This window comes from Cebus imitator, unplaced genomic scaffold, assembly GCF_001604975.1.
Source record: "Cebus imitator isolate Cc_AM_T3 unplaced genomic scaffold, Cebus_imitator-1.0 Scaffold155, whole genome shotgun sequence".
In the NCBI taxonomy this organism is placed as follows: domain Eukaryota; kingdom Metazoa; phylum Chordata; class Mammalia; order Primates; family Cebidae; genus Cebus; species Cebus imitator.
Genome location: NW_016107470.1, coordinates 2863098 through 2886876, shown reverse-complemented (window position 1 = coordinate 2886876; position 23779 = coordinate 2863098). Strand labels below are relative to the sequence as shown.

The following is a 23779-nucleotide window of genomic DNA, read 5'->3' as shown; positions in this document are numbered from 1 at the left end:
ATAGAATGGTGGGTAGCATTTTCTTTTTTAATGTTCTTTTCAGTGTTTTTCAAGGAAAATACAAAACTGAAAAAAGGTAAAGAAAAAAATGGGAAATGGAAAACTGAAATAATGTGGGGAGTTTTTTTGTTTTTTGTTTTAAGGTATACAACATGATGGGTTTTTTGAGGTTTTGGGGGGGGTGTTGAGACAGGGTGTTGCTCTGTCACCCAGGCTGGAGTGCAGTGGCATGATTTTGGCTCACTGCAACCTCCGCCTCCCTGGTTCAAGTGATTCTCCTGCCTCAGCCTCCTGAGTAGCTGGGATTACAGGCACACACCACCATGCCCAGCTAATTTTTGTATTTTTAGTACAGACAGCATTTTGCCATGATGGTCAGGCTAGTCTTGAACTCCTGACCTCAAGTAATCTGCCTGCCTTGGCCTCCCAAAGTGCTGGGATTACAGGCATGAGCCACTGGCGCCCAGCCACAACATGATGTTTTGATATACATAGTGAAATTGTTACTCTAGTCAAGTAAATTAATATATCCATCATCTTACCTCATTACCCTTCCATGTGTGTGTAAGAACACCTAAAATGCACTCTAGTAGCAAATTTCCAGTATATAGTACAGTATTTCAGCTATAGTCCTCATTTTGTACATTACATCTGTATGGTACATACTCATCCTACATATCTGCAACTTTGTACCATTGACCTATATGACTCCATTTCCTCCCCTCCCCAACCCCACACCTGCCTCTGACACCCACTATTTTATTGGACCAACACCCCTTCCCCATATCACTCTTCCTGTGGGCTCTTGGGCCAGAGTCACAGGAGGGTTCCTTGATGTGGGTCATGGGCACTCTATAGCCACACTGCTGGTGACCGCCAAGCCCGGCCTCTGGAAGGGAACCAAGGTGGCTCTCAGCTCTGTGGAAAGGGTGTTATGTCCCCTGAAGACTGCCAGCATGCTACCTGAGCCTTCCCAGGGCAGCCAGGCACCCAGCATTCAGCATCATAAATTCATAGTCATTTTCGCTGAGCTTTTCTGCCATCCCCGTGGGCATTCAAGCAAGGGCTGTCCTTGCCTTATTACTGGAGGATCATTTTTACTGACCCTTCAGGGGATCTTAACCCCTCACCTTGGAGCAGTTTCTTTAAGGAGGTTCGTCTTCAGAAGTCGTGCCCCAGAATTGTTTTAGGATTGAGAGAAGAAGTGAGAGAAGACTTGGGGAATTATCATGCAGAAATGCACTTGTTCATTCTGAAGAATGAGACCGCCCTCTCAGAAGAAAAGCTTCTGTATTTAGTGTCCTTGCATAGATTTACGTGTGATGTTTATACATGAGAGAAATACAATGCTGGCTTCTCCTGGGGCGTTTGTGTAAGGGGTGTGTGTGTGTGTTCCGGCTGCATTGTAGCAAATACCAGGAAGATGTCCTACAATGAATTAAATGCTTTCCTACATGTATTCTCTCAAGGTCAACTTAGGACAGCATTGTTTTTTTGTTTAACATAGATAACCACATAACATATAATCCACTCCACTTGACACATTAGCAAAAAAAAATGCCAATGGACAGATGTATGAATTGATTTCACAGTCAAAATCAAGGGCTGTCTAATGGCTAAATGTAAATCTGAATTCTTTCCCACTTTTGCCTTAAATAGAGTCTCTTTTTCCTCTGTTACCCACACACAAAGTGGGTGTTAATTGGGTAAGACAAATTTGGGCAAAATGCTTTTTTCCTCCGAAAATGAGACTGAGCTATTGTGCAAAATATTTCCTAGATGCGACCAAATGAACCTCTTAGTATTAATATGTTAATATGTTACTCAGATGTTCAGTGCCCCTACAGAGCATATAACTGTGTGTGCACATATACACACACACACACACACTCTCTCACACTCTTATACCCCACACCACAGGCCCTCTGATTCTAAACAACCACCCTAATCTTAATCCTTTAAATGTGATTATTATTATTATCATTATTATTACTTTAGGTAATTCTGGGAATTCTACTTCCTCCTTCAATTCTCAGCTTGGAGTTCAAGAACAAAGACGACATGCCCTACATGTCTCAGGCCCAGGAAATCCAGCTCCAAGAGAAGGAGGCAGAAGAACCAGAGAAGCCCACGAAGGAAAAAGATGAAGAGGACATGGAGCTCACAGTAAGGAAACACTGCACAGTTATTCTCTGTGGCCAGAATTCCTAGTCCACTTGTCCCACCAATATGCTTAAGATTCAGTAACTCCTTAGGTCAGACATCTGTTCCCAGCCTTCTACCATGGAGTGCTTTCATTTCAGTACTGAGGCCAGGGTATTAGAAAAGTGTAAATAAAATGACTGTAGGGTCCACCCTTAGGTGAAATCCTGCAGCCAGCCTGTGGTACAGGACAAACCAATGAAATTCTAAAGCAAGACACTCTACATTTTCCAAACAGGCAAAGCTTTTTGAACAGCCAGATGATTTGTCTATCTCAGCACACGAGGAAGGAAAGGGAATGCATGATTCGGGAGCAACCAGCTTCACTGAGCTGGTACTGTTCTGCAGACCAGAAGCTAAGCTTGTATCTGTCTTCAGGGTCAGGCTCACAATTACCGCACTAATTGAATTTTGAGGTTTGTATGCAAAGCCTTTATTAGCCCTTCCTGGTATAATTATAGAGCATAGCGGCTTTGTTCTGCAGAGGGAAGGGGGCAGCTGGACATGGGACAGCTTTTCGCAATCCCCGCCTGAGCAGCGTGACTGCCACTGGCTCATATGCAAAGGCTAAAAATATCATATGCTATTAAAGGGACAAACAAGGCTTCATAGCTTGGAAGTCATCAAGCAACAGCTCCATAAGGACTTTCTCAATATGCCTCACCCTCCCTCACCACCCCCGCCATTGACCGTTGCTGTAGTGACCCAGAAGAAGCTATAAGGGGTGAAATCAAAAATTGGTTTTGCTCAGGTGACAAAAGGGCTTTGTATTATTATCCTAGTGGGACAGCACTGTGAATTGTTTCTCCTCCAGATAAAGAATATTTCCTTCCAGTAGGCTCTTTCTAAAGATCTATTTGCAGACACAGTCCCAGACTTACTGGATTAAAGGCCAACCTTTGTTTCAGTTTGAGGATTTGTATAAAAACCTGTGGAGGAGCCAGCTCACTTCTGTAACAGATGACTGTCTCCCCTAACAATCTCACCATAATTTTGTCCTCTGGCTAGAAGATAATAATTTGATCATTAGAAGAAAATTGGCAATAGTAATACAGAACCTGTACTGAATATTTCAGCTGAACGTGTGTTCTGGAGCCAGAATCCTGCCCCATCATCTACTTGCTGTGTGACCTTGGGCACAATTTTATAACCTCAGACCCAGCAACGATAATGTTGTTACCTCACAAGTAGTTGTCTAGTGTAAAAACTGTGCCTGTAAACTACTTATATTGAAGACTGGCACACTGTGAACTAATATTGTTTTAACAGTGCTAAGCGCTTTACACATACTTATTAATGGTATCCTCAGGAAAGTCCCACAAGGTAGGCACTATTATTATCTCCATCTTACTTAATTATTTATTTTTATTTATTTTTAGAGACAGGGTCACACATTCTCACCAAGGCTAGAGTAAAATGGTGAGATTGTAGCTCACTGTAACCTCAAATTTGTGATCTCGGGGGATCCTCCCACCTCAGCCTCCCAAGTAGCTGGGAATGCAGGCGTGCACCACAACACCTGGCTAATTTTCTTTTTTAAGAGATTGCCCAGGCTGATCTTGAGCTCCTGGTTTCAAGCAGTCCTCTACCCTGTCCTCCCATAGTGCTGGGATTACAGGCATGAGCCACCATGCCCAGCCCTAATCCCCATTTTACAGATGGAGAAGCTAACACTCAGAGAGGTTAAATTGCCCAAGGATACCAGCTAATCCATGGCAAAGCTAAGATCAGAACCCAGGCATATAGGCTCCATCAGTCACACTTTTAGACAATAGGTTAAGGGTGAGAGAGAACATTTCCCTGTTCTCAAGTGTGGCTGCTCAACCAGTTTGGTCCACCCTGTAGCAGAAAGAATCCAAAAGTGATGAATGAGCCTCCAAGTCAAGCCTGGCACAGTCCTGACATCAGCACACATCCTAGGAAGACATCCAGAAACTGAATCAGCATTCTCTCTGGTTTGGTGTCAGGGAAGAAAGCAGAGAGAGGTAGCTTCCCCTGCTCAGTCTAGGGCCTGAGAACCTGATCATTCGAGAAGCCACTGTAAGAGATGCATCTCTACATTAAGAGCAAACTTTGCTAACAAGAGAATAGACTCTGGCATTGTTTACTAAGAGTCCAGTAGAAGGCACTGCAAGAGCATTGCTGCCCGAGTTTCTTCTCCACAGGCAGAAACAGTAGGGAGAAGAAAAGAAGGAAAGGAGATGTGGCCTGGCAAACTCAGGACTGGACAGCAGTTGTCTTTAAAGGGGAGCCTCCCTTGACTCTGATGGCAAATTCTGTCACTGCTCGGGCACTGGTCAGTGGACAGAACCTGAACACAATTGCAGAGTGCAGCTCATTGGCACCTCCCCTCCTTTTATGGGCTTGATATTTGAGCTTCTGTGTTAAACCAGTATATCCTCCCTTGGAATGGGACATTTTCCTTTGGCCCTTCCAAAATGAGACACAAAAATATCAACCTCAATTCACTCCATTTTTGTAGCTTTTAGTTGTTTAGTTCACCTCAAAGGAACTTTCTCAGCCTTGACATCTGTGTCTAGCCAGCATCCATTCTCAAATCATGCTGTGCGGTTTTGTCTATATTTGACCCTGTTAGATTCTGCTTTAAGGAATGTTAAAGGAAATGTTTGAATACAGGGAAAAGACATAAACAACATCACCAGTTAAGCTGCTTAGGCTGGAATTAATGAAATGTCAAAAATGCTTTACTTAAACCCATGAAAGACAAGCCTTTTACAAATGCATTCATGCAGGAATATGTCTGAATAATAAAGGCAAAACAGGCTTTTGTTTTTGTTTTGAATGCACTGCTGGATAAATGTCTCCACTTTGCCTCATAAAGTCCCCACAAGTCCACAGACCCAGGGCATGTCTATAGCTCTGCTGGGAAAGCCACCATCCCCAAAAGTAACCCCAACATGCCACTCTCCAAGATGCCTAAAAACCTTCAAGCTGTCTTTACTTTCATCTCATTGTGTCCCCAAATAGCATTAGGTTGTCAAGCACATAAACAGAACAGAAGCATGATAATTATGTTACATAAATTATAGACAACCAAATGTCATGTAACCAGAGTTTCTTGAGGTCAACGATCAATATTTATAGAACTCTATCACTGTCTACTGTGCCATGTCCATCAGAAAGACTTACTCTGCTCACTGAAAATAAACACTTAAGTCTTAGTATGCAATCTAAGTTCTTCATTAACTCAAGGGACTTTTCCAGCCAGAGTCTACAAAGGGATGGAAGTTACCTTCTTCAGAAATCTTACTGGTTACAGGTCAATCATTTGTGATTATTACATATTTGAATAAAGTGGATATTTGAGATAATGAACCAAGTAGTTGAAACTAGTATATTTTAGGTAAATTATTTTAAACCAGAATTATCTAGGGCTGTCTGTATTCTCAACTTCAAAACCAGTGAATTGTTTCTATAATGAGCTCTCTCAACTTTAAGCTTATATTCCCAGTAGTCCCAGAACAAGACTCTGTCTTGTCCCAAGTCCTTGAATTGAGCAGTTATAAAGTCTTACCCTGTCCTCACATGTAATAAAAATCTCCAAATTTTGTGAAACTAGTAAGTGCTGAAGAATTAAAGCCAAGAAATTATGCTGATATAGATTCTAATAACACTTTTTTTCTAGTAAGTGATTTCAACTAGATCATTTTAGTCAAGAGTGTCAAAGAAGGTCTCAGTTTACTTTAAATCCTAGCTAATGTTTACCGAGGACTTATTAAGTGCCAGATGTTAACTGACTTGTAGGCCAACCCTATAGTGGGTACTTTATTACCTTCATTTTACACTTAAAAATACTAAGTGTCAGAGTGGTTAAAAATATTTCCCGTGGTGCCACCAATTTGAAGTGTCTGCGTTGGGACTCAGTCTCCCTTCTGAGTGACCCAGGCCTGGAATTATTTCTCAGTTAAATCTAATTCATAGTTTTTGTCACTGCTACTGTTGTCATGAATGAGAAGGAAACAATTCTGTTCTCAGGGAAATTTCTAGCACCTTGGAGACAAGGACCTCTCCAGGTCAGGCCTGACTGGCATCCTTCCCCTAGTCCCACATAGTTGCAGAGGAAGGCAGTGTTCACAGGAACTACCATAAAACGGTACCAGCAATAATTCAGGATTTATAGCCTTTGAAATCAGGGAGGCAAGGCCCACGCCTAAGGGTCGGGGAGATGTCACCAACTGTATTAGTCCCATTTTCACATGGCCATAAAGATACTGCCTGAGACTGGGTAATTTATAAACAAAAGAGGGTTTAATTGACTCAGTTCTGCACGGCTGAAGAGGCCTTGGGAAACTTACAATCATGGCAGAAGGCTAAGGGGAAGCAGAGCACATCTTACATGGTGGCAGGAGAGACAGAGTGAGAGGGTGAGGAAGTGCCACACTTTAAAACCATCAGCTCTCATGAGAACTCGCTCACCATCACAAGAACAGTATGGGAGAAACTGCCCCCATGACCCAATTACCTCCCACCAGGTCCCTCCCTTGACACATAGGGATTACAATTCGAGGATGAGATTTGGGTGGGGACACAGAGCCAAACCATATCACCAACCTAACGAAGCTCCAGGCACTGCAGATCATTTATTACTTGAGTATTCACAACCTTTGGATAAATTAAGTACTCTGGTCCAATTTACCTTTGACTTAAGGGTCCTTAGCATTTGAAGAGACAGAATTTTAACCCAGATCTAGCCTGTTTTATGATATATATATATAGAGAGAGAGTGTGGGTGGGGAGGGAGAACAGATTCCTGAAGTCTGGCCTTCCCAGGCTACACTCTTTCTTCCTCTCTGGAATCTGGGCATCTTCTGTTACCCACATCTTCTAGAAGTCCCAGGGTTGAAGAGAAGAGAATGGTCAAGAAATATACCCAAGGCCTTCCATCTCAGGCAAGGGATATTCACAGATTACAGTGTAGTGCAAATACACTCTTAGAAAGGTACAACTAAATCTCTGGGGCCTTGGGTTCTTAGGTTCTCTGAGCATCCTTTCCTCATCTGTAAAATGAGCACACTGGACTACATGCTCTCCAGAGCCCTGCCATGATGGTATCAATTCTCTTCCACCATAGGCAATGCTGGGACGAAACAACGGGGAGTCCTCCAGGAAGAAGGATGAAGAAGAAGTTCAGAGCAGGCACCGGTTAATCCCCCTCGGCAGAAAAATCTATGAATTCTACAATGCACCCATCGTGAAGTTCTGGTTCTACACAGTAAGCACATTGCCTTTTCTTCTTCCTAATGGATGGGCACGAGGAGCCAATGTCTATTTCTCATGCACCTGTGCGGTTTTCTCTGCAAGTCAGAAGTGCCGCACACAGAAATGAAAGTTCTGTGACCTTGCCTTTTCAGTAGCTTTGCAAGATTTGTGGCATTTGTTAGGCAGCTTTCACAGGCCACATTTTTCTTCCTCTCAGAAAATAAAGGAAATGGTGGAGGTGAGAACTAACAGAAATAGAGGTGAGATGAGTATGAGTCTTGCCTGACAGGAAAGTAGATGTCGTTTTCTAAAAGGCTTCCTTGTTTTGAATGGACAAGCGCTAAATCACAGTTGCCCATTTTAGATGCCAGTCTGGATCTGGGAGGACTTTTGGTGGGTAAACAGTGAGGAGAGTCTGGAAGCAACACCACTAAAGGAGGTCGTGTGTGTGTGTGTGTGTGTGTGTGTGTGTGTGTGTGTGTGTGTGCGCGCGCGCGCGCATAACTACTCCCAATCTGCTAATGTCATTGAGCAACCTTTCTTGTTCCAACACAATTAACAATATGCAAACCACAGCAGCAAAAACTACTCAAAGGCAACCTACAGTCATAGCAAATATTGTTTAGAATGCACATCCTGTAAACATTTTCTGCCTACGAAAGAGTGAATTGTCCCTGAAATGAACTCCTGCTATGGTAGAAATGGTTCAATGATTGGTTCTTCACTTCTACTGTTGATTTTTTTTTTATGGTGAGCTTTTGGCCCAGGTCATCTCCAATTCCTTCCAGCCACAGTGGAACTGCACCAGATGAAGGATAGCGCGTCTGTATTTTTAGCCCTTTTCACAACCAGCTGCATAGCAGTCATTTGAGTCAGCAACAGGATAATCTGTATCTGAGGCCAAAATGACTCAAATGACCAGATGAGGTGCTTTTCATGTGGTCCTGTGTGCCAACATTTAACACTGACTTTAAAGCTGGGTTTCTCTACTTCAGTGCTATTAACATTTAGGGCTGGATAATTCTTCACTTTGGGGGGCCACCCCCATCCCCACAGGTAGTATGTTTACAGCATCCCAGGCCTCTACTCAGTGGCAACTCTTTAGCCCCCAAGAATGAGAACCAAAATGTCTCCAGACATTGCCAAGTGTCCCCTTGTGGGATAAAATTGCCACCATTCAGAAACCACCACTTTAAAGCGTGGTCTTGAGAGAGGATAGATTATTATCGAAATACAAATATCAGATGTTTTCAGTGAAGTAAAAATTGAAATTTATTAATGTTAAGAGAAAAATTCTCTCCCCCCCAAAATAACTGAGACATGCATAATCATTTCTATTCATATATTTTATACAGCTCTATATTATTTTTAACCTTGCAGAAAACAGCTTAGTGGTGACAAACATGGACTTTGGAATCAGACAGCCTGGGTGGGAATCCCATCTGCACTTCTTACCGAGTGCCCTCAAACAACTTAATTTCCCATAATAGTAGCTCCGATTTTATAGGACTTAATGAAGATTAAATGTGTTAAAACATGCAAAGCACTTAAAACAGTTCCTTGACATGTAAGTACAATGTAACTGTGACTATTGTTTTTCCTAGGCTAGTCACATTGCGCAGCAGTAGATAATCAGTGTTGTGTTCATCTATCCACTCAGCAAAAATACTGTCTTTTAGTGAGCAGCTACTATGTTTGAGGGAATGTTCTAGGTACCATTTAAGTACTCTCTGTAATCCTAACAACTATTTTATCAAGATGATATTTATTTATTTGTTTATTTATTTATTTTGGAGACAGGGTCTCACTCTGTCACCCAGGCTGAAGTGCAATGGTGTGATCTTGGCTCACTGCAACTTCCACCTCCCGGGTTCAAGTGATTCTTATGCCTCAGCCTCCTGAGTTATCTATGGGGTTTAGCCATGTTGGCCAGGCTGGTCTTGAACTGCTGGCCTCAAGCAATAGGCCTGCCTTGGCCTCCCGAAGTGCTGGGATTACGGGCATTAGCCATTGCACCCAGCTCAAAATAATATTTTTGCAGCTATTTTACACCCAGGTCTGTTCTTCCTTTTATATTATGATAACCCAGCTATTAGCCTGGAACAGTTCTTGGCAAACTACAGCCTTTGAGCCGGATGATGACAACCCATAGCCTGTGATTATGGCCTGCGAACTAAGAATGGTTTTTACATTTTTAAAGGGTTGAAATGAAATTTAAAAACGAAAACTTGAGACACATATTCAAATTTTAGTGTCCATACGTAATTGGAACACAGACAGACTCTTACTTTCTGTTAAAAGAAAAACTTGAGCCGAATAAATTTAAAGGAGTTTAATTGAGCAATGAATGATTCGTGAATCAGGCAGCCTTCCAAGCCAGAGTAGGCTCTGAGACTCTAGCAGGGCCATGTGGTGGAAGATTTATGTACAGAAAAAGGGCAGTGGCATACAGAAAATGGAAGTGAGGTACAGAAATAGCTGGATTGGTTACAGCTCAGCATTTGCCTTATTTGAACATGGTTCGAACAGTTGGCTACATTTGATTGACCAAAACTCGATAAATGGTCCTGTTACACCTTCATTGGCTATAGTTGATAATGTACAGAGAAACCTTTAGGCCGAACTTAAAGTATGTAAGGAGGCAGTTTTAGGATCAACCTGATTTAACATTACCAATAGACCGGCTGCTTTTGTGCTACCACGTGGAGTTGATGAGTGCTGAAAGACAGAGAGAGAGACTATCAAGTCTACCAAGCCTTAAAGGTTAACTAGTTGGCTATTTGCAGAAAAAGTTTGTAGACCCCTGGGAGCAGAAATCAGAAGTGATAGAATCAGTATTTCTAAAACTTCGGTGATGACAAGGGTTTTGTTAGAAATGCACATTTCTAGCCCCATCATAGACCCATGGAATCAAATCTTCAGGAAGGATCCTAAAAGGCCATGTTAGTTGAACCAGCTTCCCAGGTAAATCTTATGATTAGAGATGGCTGAGACATGCTGCTTTGCTTATGTTATTGGTGGCTTATTGAGAGGCTCCTCTTTGTGGGATGGGGCCTGTTGTCAGCACCCTTCAGCGTGGCTGACAGGGCAGGCCTCAGGAAACCCATCAGACTGGATCTCCCAGATCTGTTCAGTTTTGTTTACATCTTCACGTACTGACAAAGTCCAGCTCTCCAGGAGGTGATTGGAAATGAGGTGTGCCAGTCTCAAATCACCAGACATGCTTTACAATGAAATTCAGTTTCAGACTGAAGGTCCTATGTGCTTCGGGCTGTGTTTTTCTCTGCAAGAGTATTTCTCACCAGATTTCCAAAAATGGCCTCTCCCACTCTCCCAAGTTTCTGAAAGGTAGGACACACCTCATTTCCATATAACCTCACTTTTTCATCGTAGCAAGCTTCTCTAGGAGCAGGGTAGGTCTTCTCATCTAAGAAGAAAGGAGGCAGGGGTCCAACTGGCTCCTAGGCCCTGCTTGTGTTGAGAGCCTATTTCAGGTAGCTGGCTGGAAAAGTTCAAATTCAAAGTGTAAAGTGACTGCATATCAGAGAACACAGTGCATGCTCTGAGTTTCCCTGGCAGTGACCAACTCTATCCTCTATAAGACCATGTTTCCCTCTGCTCTCCAGAGATAGTAGAAAAAGGCCCAGGAAGAAGTGAGGAAGAGCAAAGTCCCACCAGGGGTCCACAGTAAACTGTGGCAGGATTTGGTGCTTGTGTTTGATAGTTTAAGAAGCATGAATCTTGGTTAATGGAAAATGCATAGAAAGAATATATATATATATATATATATATATATATATATATACATACACACACACATTTTACTATAAGTTCTGGGGTACATGTGCAGAACATGCAGGTTTGTTACATAGGTATACATGTGCCCCGTCACCCCATCATCTACTTTAGGTATTTCTCCTAATGTTGTCCCTCCCCTTGCCTCCTACCTCCCCCGCCCCCCGCCGAAAGATCCCTGTGTATGATATTCCCCTCCTGTGTCCTTGTGTTTTCATTGTTCGGCACTCACTTATGAGTGAGAACATGCAGTGTTTGGTTTTCTGTTGTTGGGTCAGTTTGCTGAGAATGATGGTTTCCAGCTTTATCCATGTCCCTGCAAAGGACATGAACTCATCCTTTTTTTTATGGCTGCATAGTATTCCATTGTGTATATATGCCACATTTTCTTAATCTACTCTATCATTAATGGGCATTTGGGTTGGTTCCAAGTCTTTGCTATTTTGAACAGTGCTGAAATAAACATATGTGTGCATATGTCTTTATAATAGAATGATTTATAATCCTTTGGGTATATACCCAGAAATGGGATTGCTGGGTCAAATGGAATTCCTACTTCTAGATCCTTGAGAAATCGCCACACTGTCTTCTACAATGGTTGAACTATTTTACACTCCCACCAATAGTGTAAAAGTGTTCCTGTTTCTCCACATCCTCTCCAGCATCTGTCTCTTGATTTTTTAATGATCGCCATTCTAACTGGTGTGAGATGGTATCTCAGTGTGGTATGGTATTGATTTGCATTTCTTTAATGACCAGTGATGAGCTTTTTTTCATATGTTTGTGGATATGTAAATGTCTTCTTTTGAGAAGTGTCTGTTCATATCCTTCGCCTGCTTTTTGATGGGGTTGTTTTTTTCTTGTAAATTTGTTTAAGTTCTTTGTAGATTCTGGATATTAGCCCTTTGTCAGGTAGGTAGATTGCAAAAATTTTCTCCCATTCTGTTGGTTGCCAGTTGACTCTAATGATAGTTTCTTTTGCTGTGCAGAAGCTCTTAAGTTGAATTAGATCCCGTTTGTCTATTTTGGCTTTTGTTACCATTGCTTTTGGTGTTTTAGTCATGAAGTCTTTGCCTGTGCGTATGTCCTGAATGGTATTGCCTAGGTTTTCTTCTAGGGTTTTTATGGTGTTGGGTGTTATGTTTAAATCTTTAATCCATCTGGAGTTAATTTTTGTAGAAGGTGTAAGGAAGGGATCCAGTTTCAGCTTTCTGCATATGGCTAGCCAGTTTTCCCAACACCATTTGTTAAATAGGGAATCCTTCCCCCATTGCTTGTTGTTGTCACGTTTATCAAAGATCAGATGGTTGTAGAAGTGTGGTGTTACTTCTGAGGCCTCTGTTCTGTTCCATTGGTCTATGTCTCTGTTTTGGTACCAGTAACATGCTGTTTTGATTACTATAACCATGTAGTATAGTTTGAAGTCAGGTAGTGTGATAACGTCAGCTTTGTTTTTGGGCTTGCAACTGTCATGGCTACATTGGCTTTTTTTCTTTTTTCGGCTCTATATGAAGTTTAAGGTGTTTTTTTCCAATTCTGTGCAGCCCAAAGTAATTTATAGATTCAATGCTATCACCATCAAGCTACCATTGACTTTCTTCACAGAACTGGAAAAAAACCACCTTAAACTTCCTACAGAATATATGTTAACAAAATGCAAATTCTTAGTTTTCCCACTGACTTAAATAAGACTCATAGGTTATAATTCTGTTCAAAAGCCTGGACATTCTACATCCAGGTTGTTAAAGCTTACAGAATACATATATACACACACACATACACAAAGCCCGTCATATCAAGATAATCTACAGCAAGGCTGCATGAATATTGGTGAGTTCTGAGATAGGCTGCTTCCAAGACAGCAGCCAGTTCTCTGTTGTGCTATCTAAACATAAGACCCTATTTTCAGAAGTCTATATTTTGAGAGTTGTCCCAAAATACTATGTTATAGCTTGACTATGGAAAAAGTTCCCTATAGAGTAACTGTGATGCTAAAAACTATGAAAATCGAGCAAGCATAACCAATAATGAGGGCAATTTTTTAAAGAAGGAAAAAAAAAGAGATGTGGGCATAGTTAATTGGAAATCAAAGGGAAGTAAGGACTAAGGGAAGAGGAGACAAAAAGAACAACACAACACCACCATCTTGAAAAAAACAGGTGGTTATTAGCCAGTATTTATTGGGCCTCTACAGTGTATTGGGAGACACAGACAGACAGACATACAGATCCCCAGTCATTACAAAGGCACTGTAGGGAAAGTGGAAGTGATCCCATTCTCCAGAATGGAGGCCCAGGAAGGTTAGCCTTACAAAGGATGATACATCTAGGAAGTATGTGAGCTGGGATTTAAATCCAAGCTTCACTGATACCTATGCCTACCGTCCTTCCACTAAATACATTAGACCTGTATTCAGAGGGCAGATGCAGTTTCAAGGAGTTACTTTTAAATACTACAATGCAGAGGTTCTGGAAGACTGTGTGTGTCACTGGGCCTGCATATGACAAGAGAAGATAATGCTTTGCTTTGGAAGGTTTTCCAATGAAGTGGGTAAAATGATAAAACCAGGGCAGTTAACAATATTCATTTCACATACAAGTGATGGAATTTGACCCAACTAAGAGAAGGACTTCAAGTCAGAAGGAAGCTGAGAGTATATTTTAGAGTTTTAACCACTGAAGTCCTTTTTTTGTTTTTTTTGCAGTCTGTACTCACAGGACTACAGAATTAATGCCAGTGTATTATGGTAAACGGAAACCATATGAACCAAATTCCATTATTTTGAACCGATTTTTAAACAGCATCCTACACAATTTTAAGTAAACTCTTCCCTGAGAACTTTTCATGATTCCTGAAGATGGGGAGGGGTAGGACCTAGGCATAGGTTGAAATGATAGGCCCCGGGGGGTGAGGGTAGGTCAGTACAAACCATGCAGGTAGAGACTGAGCGTACCTGCCCAGCTCTCATAAGCCATCTCATTTAACTCTGACACAGTTCACCCTTTAAGATATAAGGAACTTCTTTTGTGCGACAGTTGTGTCTGCAAATGTGCAGCATGATGGAGTCTCAATCTATTTAGGCCAAGTGTGGCGGCTCACACCTATAATCTCAGCACTTTGGGAGGCCAAGGCAGGTGGCTCACTGAGGTCAGGAGTTCAAGACCAGCCTGGCCACCATAGTGAAACCCCGTCTCTACTAAAAATGCAAAAATTAGCCAGGCATGGTGGCAAGTGTCTGTAATTGCAGCTACTAGGGAGGGTGACGCAGAGATTTGCAGTGACATCAGATCACACCACTGCACTCCAGCCTGGGCAATAGAGCAAGACTCAGTCTCCGAAAAAAACCCACAAAAACCAAGAATCCATTCAGCTGGGTATAGTGGCTCATGCCTGTAATCTCAGCACTTTGGGAGGCCCAGGTGGGAGGATCTCTTGAGACCAGGAGTTTGAGACCAGCCTGGCCAACAAAGTGAGATGCCATCTCTACCAAAAACACAAAAACTAGCGGGGCATAGTGGCACGTGCCTGTCATCCCAGCTACCCAAGAGGCTAAATTAGGAGAATCACCTGAGCTCAGGGGGTCCATGCTACACTGAGCTGAGATGATGATACCACTGCACTCCTGCCTGCGTGGGGGGAGTGAGACCCTGTCTCAAAAAATAAGAGAATCCTTTTATCAGGAAAAGAAAGTGGGAGGTAGAGAGGGAGGGAGAAAGGAGCACATTCCCCAGCGAGGCTGCAGCTTCCTCTACCTTCTAAGCAGCCTTCCCAGCTCCAAAGTCACACAGTACCTGCAGACCCCTCAAGGCCTCAGTCCTTTGACCCACACTGTGTCCTGTTATCTGCTACACCACTCTGAAGAGTACAGCAGATTTTAATAAACTCCCCCTTGGTTCCTAAGGCCAGTGACTGCCTCACTCGACTTGAGGCATTGCCTGAAGAAGGCCTAGCTAATCTACCATTGCCTTTAGGGTGAATTTTTTCTCACGGCTCCTCAGCCCCTTATGCAAGAGCCTCACCAGTTTCCCTGCATTTCACTCACCTTGACACAACTGAATCCTCCAGGAACAGTCAACAAACCCTGGGGAGTTCTCCCAGACATCAGCAATCCAGCCAGTCACATCAGGATCCAACCCCAAGGAGCCAGAGCCTTTTGGGGATTAAACCCCACTCCAGTCCACAAAAGACCACACAGACCCTTTCCTTTCTATAAATTGTGTTGTCTTCTCTTGTTTTGTTTCAATGCAGCAAATACCAGGAAGGAATATTTTAACTTGGGTAAGGCAGGAAGGCGGTAAAATGAAAACAGTAAAACCCTCCCAGGGCACTGACAAGACAAGCACTTGAAGCCTGGGCTATTTTTATATTGGTTTGACCAGTTTACAGGTGTTACATGCATCTCCTGCTTCCTTTTCTTCTCACGGACGCTTATTCTGCCTGGCATTCATGAGGCAAAAATCCACTGTGCTGTCCTAGTTTAAGAACCTAAGGTCCACGCATGAGCAAGAGCAGCCACTGACAGCCAAGGTTCCCTTTTTAGCGAAGAGAAAACACACACAAAAATGGGTAACTGCAAGACGAAATGATGCATCGTGACACATAGATTCAAACAAAGCACCAGAGCCCCAGCGACACATGTACGGGTTAAAAGAAAGATTGCATATTCTATTATTTCAAGTATTACAATCTTTTCTAATTCTTTTGGTAGTTTAGCACCTTAAAGTTCATTTTGTCATAAATTCTGTGTCATGCTTGCTGACCTTGTTCTGTGCTGCTGTGCGGTGGCCTGGGCTGCTGCTGGGGCTCCTGGGCCCGAACAGCCAGAGCACCGTATTGTATTTCCTTACAGCTGGCGTATATTGGATACCTGATGCTTTTCAACTATATCGTGTTAGTGAAGATGGAACGCTGGCCGTCCACCCAGGAATGGATCGTCATCTCCTATATTTTCACCCTGGGAATAGAAAAGATGAGAGAGGTAACAGCTTTCGTAAAAGAAAACATAAGAGAAGGGCAGTGGTTATCTGTGGACGGAGGGGGCAGGAAGTTGCCTGAGATGCACATTAAGCTGGAATCTGTTTTCTCTAAGGCTACCACAGCTGCTGCTTTGCTCCTTGTCCAGCCTGGGGAGGCTTCACAGGGTGGTCCTGATATGGGTGTCTCTCCGAATGCTTAGGATTTGGTCCTCTGCTAACGTGGCTTTTGTCCCAGAAGGCCTCCAATTGTTTTTGAGGCCATTTACACCTGTCTTTACTCATCCCTAAAAACATGACTTTCTAGATGTTGCCACTTTTAACTCCCCTTTCAACCCCTTACTCTGGGTGTCTTTGGACACAGCCTGTGAATCCCTGTCTCCGGATGTGTTTCTGGTGCTCTAGGAGGAACTCTGCTTTCACTCATTCATTTGCCTCATTCTCTGGTTTTTTTCTTCTCAACATTCCACTCGCACCTGCTGGGCACCACACACTCCACCAGCCGTAGGGACCACCAAGGTGAACTGAACGCAGGTCCTTCAGGTTGTGGGCCTCTTTTCTCCCCCCATTCCTATGGCCTAAAGGGAGCCTTCAAAATGCCACCTCTAAATGGTTTATTGGAAATCAGAGGTAACCCAGGGGTCCATCAGATTCCGAGCTGCTAAAAAGACTGTGATCAAGCAAAAGTCCACAAGAGGGCTCTGCAGCCCCGCTCAATGCTCACCATGAGCGCCTGTTCCACCAGGGACAACCCTTAGGGAAGGCAGGCTTAGGTGGCAGTGCCGATTTCTCTGCATTTTTCCCGAAATGATGGTAGGCAAGACAGGCCCTTTCTGGAGGAAATGCTCCCAGTCAAGTCCACTTCGCCTTTAAGAGCTCAGGAACAACCCTAACTGCTGTACGACAGTGGGTGACAGAAAATACTGGGTACCATAGGAAAAAAGGACTCCTACAAATCCACACCTTCACTCTTGCCTTTAATACAAACAAACACAGGTTAAAAGGCAAGGTTTCAGATGTAGAATGTTCTCTTCCAGAGAAAAGTTGCAGTATCTGTTAGATGCAGTTGTATGGAAGTCATAAAAAATGTCTTATCTCTATTTTAAGCCCTTCTCTTGGGTTTTTAAACTATTTGGGGGATATTTTAACTCCAATTAGCATCTCCCCATCCTGAGAACTTAGGAGTGGGTATGCTAGTCCCATTTGAAAAGAGCCTGGATCTTTTTTCAAAAAAAAAAAAAATGGAATGCCTTGCCTTGTTCCAGCTAGTTGTCTACACTTCTGTCCTCCCATTCATGGTGCCTTTTCTTCTTGACCTATGTTGTGGATTTCCCATTTGCAAACTGAAAAACAGTAATAAATTTGCTTTGGTCTTTGTGCAGCTCTCTGAGAACTGAGGCCCCGTGGCTGTGCTGTACCAGCTGGCGCCCGCGCGATTTAACGCCTAGACGCATATTCCTTCCCCATGATAAGCAGAAAAGGGAAGGACTCGAGCAGGGAGATTGGAGTCTCTCCAGGGAGAAGACAGGGAGCAGCCTGTACTCCACGGACTGTTCTGGCAGAGGCTGCCAAATGGGCAGGCTGCCAGGAGCCTCCAGGCCTGGATATCCATTTCTCCTCAGGAGGCAGAGAATAGCAGGGAGGGCAGGGCTTTGGAGGCTGGGGTCAGGAAGGGGTCAACCAAAGAGTCCCTGCTTCCTGTGGGGAGTGAGGCGGTGACCACCTCCGAGTCTGACCTTTTCCTCTGCGGCCCAGTGACGTGCCCCAACCCCCATGTCCTGCCCGGAACTCACCCAAGAGGTGCCTGACGACCAATGGGTGAGGACCCCACAGACCACGGCCTTCCTGCCTCCTCAGTCAGCATGCAGGACCTCCAGGGCTCAGACGCAAGATCCTGGGAACATGGAAAAGTTTGCATGCTTTGGTGCCTTCCCAGGGATACACAAGGAAGGCTTTGTGGTTTCCCATGATGCCCCCATTCCCAACCCCACATACTTCTGCCTGGAGTCACCAAAGCAAGCCCTGGTAATCCCTTAATAGCATGGCACTGTTTACAGCGTGCGTGGGTAGACGTTATCTCATCTGGATCCTCCTCCCCACAATTCTGTGAGGTCGACAGCATGACTGTGAGAATATCCCACTTACAGGTCTGGGAACTGAGACTCAGGAATTAAGAAATTTCCCCGTATTCCACAGCTAGAACGGACAACCGAGTATGAAACCTGACAGATCCATCCCTAGACTCACTGCTGTTTCTGACCCCCCATGATACTCCTGAGGCTTTCAGGGTTCGAAGACAGGTGCCTGAAGGCTGGTTTGAGAGGTGGAGGAGGCAGGGGGACTCCATTTCTGCTTCACCCCAGACTGTTCTGCTCTGTTTTTTTAATGTTGGGACTTTACAAAATTTTTAAAAAAGCTTCACTATTTAAAAATTACATTAAAAACCTCTGTGTTTAACAGTTTTAGGAAAGTATGAGCAAAGGGTTGGAAAAGCTCAAGGCATTGCCCATCAACCCCCTTTTCCCAGCTACATACACGGTTTTTTGCTCTGTTAAGATGTAGCCAGGGAGTGAGAGGACAAGAGCAGCTGCAGAGATTGCTGATGAGTAAGGACAGCGGTTCTCAAACTGTGGCCACCAGCAGGAGCTGGGAACTTGTTAGAAATGTAAATTCCCCACCCCACCCCTGGACTACTGAAGCAAAAACTTTTACCCAGCCCTCCAGTTGATTCTGATTTGCACTAAAGTTTAGATGCCCTGGGCTAGAGATTAGGGCAGGACACCGCCTATAAAAAAAAGAACTAGCAGGTAGGTCCTGGTACCCTGCTCAGCCTTCCAAGCCCTAGCCCTGGCTTCCTAAAACCTGTATTCCTTACTATTTCAGATTAAGGTAAACCATCATAGTGGACATGAGGATTCACACAAATAGCTGGAGATAGACCTGCCTCCAGTCTTTTCTCTCCTCTCCTTTGAGAGGTTCTGAGGTGGGGAAAGGGGCTGGTCATGGTTTGAAGTGATGGAATCCTCAGGGGTAAACATGAGCCATTGAGGAAGGTGGCCCTGGTGCACAGCTTCACTAAGTGGGGTTCCCTGGCTTCTCACGTCCTGGGGTGGTCTGTGGTGCAGGATGGGTGCAAATCCTGCTGTCCAGCTATGCATTTCATAGACCCATGCATGGTAGCCCTTCTAGGTTTAAGTTAAGGCAAGAGTCCTATGAAGGACTTAGGATATGCAATGGACTGGAAAATTGCCGTTAGTGCCTACGAGATAGTCAGTCCGTTGACAAATATGTAACAGGCCTGGGGTACAAAGGGTCTGCCCTCAGAGTTTGTCTAGGAAAAAGAAAAGAATGGATGGATGAATAGATGATAGGGGGTAGGTAGACAGACACACATACTCATACATACATACATATACAAGCATACAGAAGGTGATTTCATACAGTGATGAAAACTTCAAAAAATTAAATAGGGTACTGGAGAGTGACTTGGGGACATGAAGGCTGCTGCAGCTAAAGTAGTCAAGAAAGGCCTTCCTAAAAAGGGGACATTTGATTGGAGACCTTGACGACGAAGAGGAGCCAAATAAAGATCTGGGAGAAGAAAGTGCTGAACAGAAGGAATAAGTACAAGCATCCTGAATATCGAATAAACTTGTTATGCTTAAGAGCTGGCCAGTATGGCTACAGGGTAGAGAATAAGGGAGAATATGATGGGATGTGAAATGAGGCCACCATAAAGAGTTTGGATTTTTCACTATTTGTAATGGAAGCCATCAGAAAGCTTAAGTATACCATTGTAATAATTTGCTTGGTTTCCATTGTTGTTGTTGATTTGTCTCATAAATCTCCCAATTGAGGTATAATTTATAACTGAGTTAACTCATAAGGGTACAGCTTGATGAGTTTTTACCTATTCTTAAAACCTGGTAATCACCAGACAAATCTTTAAAGATCCAGGTTTTTGAACATCATTCCTTGTACTGCTCAGAGAAGGGGTTGAGAGTAGGTGGGCAATGATGATGGTGGGGATACCAGTTAGAGGGCTGCCACAACCTGCAAGATGTGATGGGGCTTAGAATAGGGCGGCAGCAGTGGAGGTGGTGAGTAGTTGGCTAGGTTGCATTTAGAAACAGAGGTGATAGGACTTGGTGCAGAGGATGTGGGATGTGAAAGAGAAAAATGGAGGAGTCTTCCCAAGTGAGCAGCCTGAGGAACTCGGTATGTTGGCACTGTTTACAGAGATGAAGGAAGACTTCAGAGGTGTGTGGCATACTGGGATTGAATTATTTTATAGCAAAACTCTTGTGTGTCTGTTAGAATTTTACAGCCACCCAAGGAATCAAAATTATTGCTTATATCTGCCTCTGAAATACTGCAGAAGAATAATTGCCTAAGCTTAGCTCAATTGGACTTTTATAGCATGCAAGTATTTAAGTAGAGATACAGGTAGACAAAGCAAGCAACTACTATCAACCAACAGACCAAGCACTTCCCAACTGGGCTGAAAAAACAGATAGAAACCAGACCTAACCCTGCTCTCCTTCCTGCCTTATAGATTCTGATGTCAGAGCCAGGGAAGTTGCTGCAGAAAGTGAAGGTGTGGCTGCAGGAGTACTGGAACGTCACGGACCTCATTGCCATCCTTCTGTTTTCTGTCGGAATGATCCTTCGTCTCCAAGACCAGCCCTTCAGGAGTGATGGGAGGGTCATCTACTGCGTGAACATCATTTACTGGTACATCCGTCTCCTAGACATCTTTGGCGTGAACAAGTATTTAGGCCCATATGTAATGATGATTGGAAAAATGGTAAGTAGGATCTTTTGATTCCATGTTGTAAGTTTTCAGAGAAGGAGTGGTGATAACAGATAGAGGGAAATAATACATTTTGGCCTGCTATCAAAGTCTAAATGAGATGGCCCTAGAGGTGTTTTATTTTATAAATTTCTTTTGAAGGTTGGAGGGTTCAATCACATCTATAGACAAAACTGAAAAATTTATAAACATCATCTATTTTGTGCTGGGTACTGGCCTAGGAGTTGGGTGTACAAAGATGTTCTTTCCATGAGATTAAAATTGATGGGAGGGTGGGGTAATTACCATACTGTTTGAAAAATGCTGTAATAGAGATGTGTCTAACGTACAACAGAACCATAGAAAAGATAATATAGATCAGAAAAAGCAGATGGAGGCTACATTTTAGCTGACTATCTGAGGAGGAATGGGTCTCCAGTACAAATTTTTAACAGATTTTTTTTAAAGATCCTGTGTTTTTAAATAAAGTTCTAGAAAAAATGCCTTACCCTACACAAAGGGAAGAAAAACATAGAGTTGAATTGGGTTGAGTTGAACATTAAGTTCTATCATGCATCATGTGTTCGTTACACTACTGGAAAGTGATGTCTGTCAAGAACTAAGTTCCAGAATTATGCTCCCACTTGTCATACTCTTGAAGAAAGAATCACAAGTAGCAAGCTAATGTGCTTCCCTACAAATGGCCGAGGATTTGTTCCAGTAGTCCTTGACCACACACCAGTTTCCACACTTTGTCCATAGAGACCGAACCCTAGGAGGACAGCATCGGTATGAATCTAGGAGCGCATCAGTAAATGAGCTCCCTCCCAAAACTCACTCGAGGAAGAATCAGAGCCTGAAGCCAGAAAGCAGTGCTTTAAATCAGCTCTCCCAGTTTTTTAAGTGTATCCCCAACTTTACTTTCACGAAATAGATGTGGAAAAGTTAAATACATCCATCCTACCATGACCAACACCTCTTACCGAAGAGCCTCTTTGCTGGTCAGACATAGCGGCACATGCCTATAATCCCAGCACTTTGGGAGGCCAATGCAGGCAGATCACTTGAGCCCAGGAGTTTGAGACCACCTTGGGCAACACAGTGAGACCCTAATGCTACAAAAAGTAATGAAAAATTAGCAGGGTGTGGTGACATGAGCCTATGATCACAGCTACCTGGGAGCCAAGGTGGGAGGATCACCTGAGCCCAGAGTTCAAGACAGCAGTAAGGTATTTTTTCTCAAAAAAAGAAAAACCTCTTTGCTAATATCTTTCACTTCATTTCCATTGTATCAGCCATTGAAACCAATAATTGGTCAATAGATGTTCTTTATTTTTTGAGACAGTGTTTCACTCCATCACCCAGGGTGGAGTGCAGTGGTGCAACCTCCGCCTCCCTAATTCTAGCAATTCTCCTGCCTCAGCCTCCCAAGCAGCTGGGACTACAGGCGCCTGCCATCACAGCTGACTAAATTTTTGTTTTTATTAGAGACAGGGTTTCACTAGGTTGGCCAGGCTGGCCTCAAACTCCTGACCTCAAGTGATTCACACACTTTGACCTCTCAAATTGCTGGGATTACAGGCATGAACCATCATGCGTGGCTGATGTTCTTTAAATTGAATATTTATAAGACAGCCCTGTCTATGTATGTGTGTACCTCTACTGAAATGAATCTTAAATAACCACAACTTTTCCTACAAAAGTACTGACAAACCCATGCAAACAGAGAACAAATTTGAATTCAAAATGAATTGGGTATGACACATTGAGCAATTTATTTAAACCCCTTTGAGACTCAGTTTACTCATTTCTAAAGTAGTGATGTATAATAAATGCATATCTTATAGGGTTATTGTTGTAATGATTAGAAATAATACGTACTAAAGGACCAGCTATGTCTGTCTCACAGCTGATAGCTGTCAAATTTTATCTGTTATTTTGTTCAAATGACATGTTTTAAATACAATGAAAAAAAGGAAAAATTGGTGAGCATGATTATTACGCTGTATTCCTAACCCTTCTGTACAAATGGTATTTATAACACCAGCATTGTTTAGGGCAAATATCACCAAACTCATTCTAGATACAAAAAAATAATAATAATAACTTGAATTTATGAGCTTGAGTTACTTACCTAAAAAGGAACCCCAGTTCAATTGGGGATTTTTTGGACTAGGAAAAAAACGTGTATCTTACTCTATTATATCATCTTCTTTGCACTTTAACAATGAATTTGAGATTCTGGTGAAAATTCCTGTCTAAAAGCAGAGAGTCTAGATTTAGAGTCTATGGAGAGGGCTTAGGAGGTAGAATCTGTGGACCCTCTCTGCAATTTATATATAAAAATGTGTGGGTGTGTGAATTTTCTGGACAGAGGGGACAAGCTTTCGTGAGATTCTCAAATGTATTTTCAAGTGGACCCAGTGAAAACAAGAACTATAATAGCTATAAAATTAGGCCACATTTTCTCAACCTTGACACTGCTGATGTTGTGGGCTAGATAATTCCTTATTTTAGGAAGCTGTCCTGTGTACCAAAGGATATTTAGCAGTATCCCTGGCCTCTACCTGGTGGATGTCAGTAACATGCACAGGTGCGTGCACACACGCAGTTACAACTACAAAAAAGTCTCCAAACATCTCCACGTGTCCCCCAGGGAACGAAATTGGCCTCTGAAGCCGGGCGCGGTGGCTCAAGCCTGTAATCCCAGCACTTTGGGAGGCCGAGGCGGGTGGATCACGAGGTCAAGAGATCGAGACCATCCTAGTCAACATGGTGAAACCCTGTCTCTACTAAA

General features: G+C 43.1%; 1 protein-coding gene across 13 annotated transcripts in view; it reads left to right on the top strand.

Moving 5' to 3' along the window:
* TRPM3 (transient receptor potential cation channel subfamily M member 3) overlaps positions 1-23779 on the top strand; it is a 587648-nt gene that overhangs the window by 497855 nt on the left and 66014 nt on the right. For all 13 annotated transcript variants that reach the window (XM_037743827.1, XM_037743826.1, XM_017543459.2 and 10 more), the window contains 4 exons: positions 1999-2166; positions 7295-7435; positions 16067-16195; positions 20746-20997. In XM_037743827.1, coding sequence (XP_037599755.1) covers positions 1999-2166; positions 7295-7435; positions 16067-16195; positions 20746-20997 — 690 coding nt within the window. The remainder of the gene's footprint in view (positions 1-1998; positions 2167-7294; positions 7436-16066; positions 16196-20745; positions 20998-23779) is intronic.